Here is a 4554-nt window from a genome sequence, read left to right as displayed (position 1 = left end):
GTTAGTACAAGTGGACACAGTTATTTGGTGATACAAAAGAAGATAAGATAAAACAATGCATCTCTGCCACACATGAAAGTAATGTTAAAAAAGTAATTAGTAACAAGCAGTAATGATACAGAAATATTATTTTCGATTTTGGCATTCATATTTAAGAATCAAGAATGTCTACAGATTAAAACAGCATATTATTAAGAGTTACAAACAGAGTACATTGACAAATGGTTTACAAATAACTGATGCTAGTTATTCTAACATTTTAATAACTGTTCGCAGTTTGGCTAACTCATCTATTATCATTAGACATTTGTTTTTACATACAGAAAATGCATTTCTTGGAGGTATTTTTATGATACTGTCTTTTTTGGTGGTGACATATTGAATACAGTGAAAGTGATTTTCAGAATAGTATCTAACAATCACTAAGAAATTTTGTGTATGGCATACACTATGACATGTCGAAAAGAGGAGGGATAATTTGCAATTAGACACTGAGTTAACAGAGGTCATATTTCAAATGAAAAGTTGGTGCAATGATACAATCGTGAACTGTGCAACATAAATCATTAGTTGAAACACATAAATTAGCTACAATAGTTAATGGTACGCAGAACATCAACTGTAGGATTCCAACTGGGTGGTTTCTAATTGGTCCCAAACAGAAATGAGCTTGACACTTCTACTTTTTTCAGTTTAATAATTCACTACCTACTGCCTTGTTCTAGGCCATGAATGATGACTTATTTTCTTCCTACATACATTATTATAAACTTTTAGGCTCACAGTTTTATCAATTCTTTGAAGGAAAGTGGTTATTACGTTTCATTTTTTTGTTTGTTGCGTCTGATTCTCGGCCTTTAGCTCAGCTTCTATCTCTAGGGCTCGGGCTTTTCTCTTCCCAATAGGGGTTTTGGCATACCACTGCATAAATGATTCTTCCTCTTCTTTGTACACTGGCTCCTGTTTGCAAAGTTCATTAATAAGTTCAGCATGTGTAAGAGGTCGTATTCGAAGTTGCAGGACTCTTTTGCATGTCATAACATCTTGCACTACTTTTAATATTGACCCTACTGTGTAGCCATCAGAAAGTTTAGTCATTGCTGCAGTGTCAAACTGACGATTTACTCCACTGAACTGAAATAACAGTTCTTTCCACAATGATGAGATACTACCATAATCAGGGCGTGGGGGAATCATAACAAATTTATTGTAAGTTTGTGCCAAGGCTTTTTGATCACATTCCCATGGGCAATGTGATACACCCAACAACATTATTTGATCCTCTGGTGCAATGCCTTTTACTAATTTTGGTAGATCTTTTTTCAAACGTTTTGGGTCTGTCTTATCTGTTTTGGGAACTTTCTTCAAAAATGGTTTCTCAGCACCATCCATATATATAACAGAAGGCTGCAACAGGCGAGAGACTTTATTGACTAAATGTACTAACATGATGAGACCCGATTTTCCAGGGTACTTTCCAACAATGTTTGCTGGAGACAAATCAAAAAAGACTGCACCAACTTCTGTACATATTGCATGAACTAACATGTCTTTTCCACTTCCATGGGGCCCAACTATCATTAATGATTTTACCAGTGGTGCCATTTGATGAATAATATTTGAGCCTAGAGGTAAAATGCAATACTCCTTTATAATCTGTCGAACATCACCAAGGGAAGGTGGTGGATCCTTTCCTTGTTTCCTTAAATCATGTGCAGCTAAAGAATGTTCACCATGAAATGAAGAAAGAGGAATTTCTGGATATTTTTTTATAATACCATTTGTTATCAATTCTTCAAAAAGTGATTCCAAAGTTCTATCAGGTGTTAAATCCTTTTCTTTTTTCTTTTTGCTCTTTTTACCACTTCTTCCTTTCTTTTTGGCACTCTTTCTTGCCTTTTTACCTTTCTTTGCACGATCCCTGTCTAGAGCAGCTTGAAGAATTTCCAGTTCTTTTCTCATCAACTGGTCAACTATTTTGCGCAATTCACTCTCCACTTCAGCTGTTTTCTCCATTCTTATCATATCTATGTCAGCAGTTTGGCGAGGATTGTTTGACTCATCTCTGTCTTTCCACGTTTCTTGGTACTCCTCACTAGCAGACATTATATCGGACAGAAAATTGGATGGTGTCATTTTAAACCCTGGATCTTCTTCATCGTCATCCTTTTTTGGTTTCTTTCCTTCTTTTTCTTTTTCCTTCTTACCTTTCTTGCTCTTTACTGAAGAGGCTGTAGTGGATTTACTAATTTCACTTTCTGCTCCTTGGCGCTGGAATATCAGTGCAGAGCCTCCTGATTCTTCTGAAGGAATTTCAGGAAACTTCCCAGTCTCTTTCTCATACTCTATATACCAATTCCGGATTTCATCTGCAATTTCCTCCTTCATAGTGGCACCTCTTTTACTCATTATCTTTTCTTTCTCTTCCACAAGTGACCTTTCATAGTCCTTTTGATACTCAGATTGCAGCTGACGCCTAATTTCTTTAATTTCTTCGGCTCTCTGTCGTTCGCTGGTCTCAGTAAAACTAGGCTGCAACATCCCTATTAAGAGCATCTCTTCCAGTTTTCTTTGTTTCATTTTTCTCCGTGTGATGTAACCCCGCCATACTTTCTGAATTTTCAGAGCGGCTGAACCACCATCAGTGGCTTTCCCTTCTTGTGGTTCCACTTTCCCTTTCTCCTTCATTAGCCGAATTTCTTTCATGAACTGAAAGCGGAGTCGTCCTTGGCGTGCCCTTTCATGTCTCTGTAACAGGCGAACAGCTTCAATTTCTGTCATTGGTTCTTCAATTACTTCTTCTTCATAAAAACCTAATTTTTTAAGAATGTCATCCATATCTTTTCTTCTCTTTTTAATCTCATTTTCTCTCTCTCGTCTATAATGTACTGGTATGTTTACTTCTGCTTCTGTGGGAGACAATTTTAATTTCAGTAAAACATCATCATTATAACTGAATTCTGATAAGTCCAGGTTGACAAGCTCATGTTTCAATTCCAACAAACGCCCAATTGAAGCATCTAGCAATTTACGAATGACAAGTCTCTTCTGTGGCTGTACTATCTGATCATAACACTGGTCTAATCTATTTACCACAGTTACATACCTGAAGTATAATTCAGAAACAGAAACTTGTGCTAATTTCTTGTCTTTCTGTGGCTTCTCAGCACTCAATACAATATCTGTCTGGGTAGTTTCATCTACTGTCCTCTGAGTTTCAGACCACAGATAATTGTAAGTTTTATGTGACATTCTTTCAGATTGCAATGAAATACATGTTATGTATAAATTGATAATTTTGTAGGTTTTCACAATGAAATAACTATGAATCAAAGAAATTCCTCCTGAAATGTGGTAGCATTGATCATAGTTACAACATGGCAGATGTGTGTGCAGTAATATTACTCTTAACAAGCTGCACACCAGAAACTAAATGTACACTGGATTATAAGTTCTGCAAACTGTAAAACGCTGCTAATTCTGAAGATCTGCCAGAGAACTACAGAATATTACATATTTTAAAAAGTTATACAGATGTAACATTACACAGTTAATTGAAAAAAGTGTGTTTCTTTTTCTTTCTATTTCCATATGTGGTACAAGAGAATGTTGAAAATATCCAGTGAAATATTGTAAATTGAGTACTGGACAGGTGATAATTTCAAACTACTGCAACAGAGATAAAAACTAAACACCACATTTACTGATTTGCTTACACATTTATGACAATACTTAAACATATGTCCTGATGGCACCATACCAAGTAAAGCACTGTTCTCCAATCACAGCAGTGGTTCATTATCTGTGCAGATGCTATGTTGCATCAATAACATGTGTTGCTACAGTAACAAGAGTAGTAGCCTGTTCATTGCCCTTCCCAGCTGCTGCTGATCAATAATAAATTCTAAGTGACGCCAACTTTTCTTACTAAATTTATAACTAGCTTACATGTAAGTGATCGTGTATGGCAGATACCAGAAGGTTTTTGACAAAACACTGGGAGCCAAATTTTTGTAAAATTAAAATTCGATAGTCGCTGTTAAATGTGAAAGGCAGTCAAGACTTAGCAAAGTACCTAGTAATTTGATGAAAGAAGTGTGGTGCCAAGATTTTTTAACCTTACTACGCATATAAGACGGTAAAACGTGTTGCTGATTGTTAAATTTCGAACTGAATGATTAAACATACTAATTATGCGAATTGCTAAATTTGCGCACATTTACCCCAATGCATATTTGTGAAACATTTTCTTAGTTCGAAAATGCTTCCATTGATAATGTTGTGTGCCGTCAAAACTTAGACTACATTTTAAAGGTGCTAGAAATTAATGGTGTGCTAGTATCGATATTATGACGTGGAAGCCATTAGTTGTATAAACTTTAAATCTTCCCTGAAAAATCCACTTATGAAATACAGATACTTATGACAAAACTAAAGAATTAGTGCTATTGGTAACCCACAACTACTTTCCACCTCTCGGAAAATGTACTTTCTGTAGTAAGATAGACAGCCTGCTGTTTAATAACACGTGTAATTGACGATTCTATGGACTAC

At 35.8% G+C, this 4554-nt stretch overlaps 1 protein-coding gene across 1 annotated transcript; it reads right to left on the bottom strand.

Annotated features, from left to right (window-relative positions):
- Window positions 1-446: 446 nt before the first annotated feature.
- Window positions 447-3368, bottom strand: LOC124789761 (dynein regulatory complex protein 11). The gene has a single exon (XM_047257216.1). It carries the CDS (start codon window positions 3250-3252, stop codon window positions 823-825), a length of 2430 nt encoding a protein of 809 aa, XP_047113172.1. The 5' UTR covers window positions 3253-3368; the 3' UTR covers window positions 447-822.
- Between the last annotated feature and the right edge of the window lie 1186 nt (window positions 3369-4554).

The sequence above is a fragment of the Schistocerca piceifrons genome, chromosome 3, assembly GCF_021461385.2.
Source record: "Schistocerca piceifrons isolate TAMUIC-IGC-003096 chromosome 3, iqSchPice1.1, whole genome shotgun sequence".
Classification (NCBI taxonomy): domain Eukaryota; kingdom Metazoa; phylum Arthropoda; class Insecta; order Orthoptera; family Acrididae; genus Schistocerca; species Schistocerca piceifrons.
The sequence above is the reverse complement of the archived record's forward strand: the minus strand, read 5'-3'. Positions and strand labels throughout refer to the sequence as shown.

Excerpts from the sequence above, each read along its gene's own strand:
- LOC124789761 (XM_047257216.1), bottom strand. The coding sequence starts at position 3,252 with ATGTCACATAAAACTTACAATTATCTGTGGTCTGAAACTCAGAGGACA.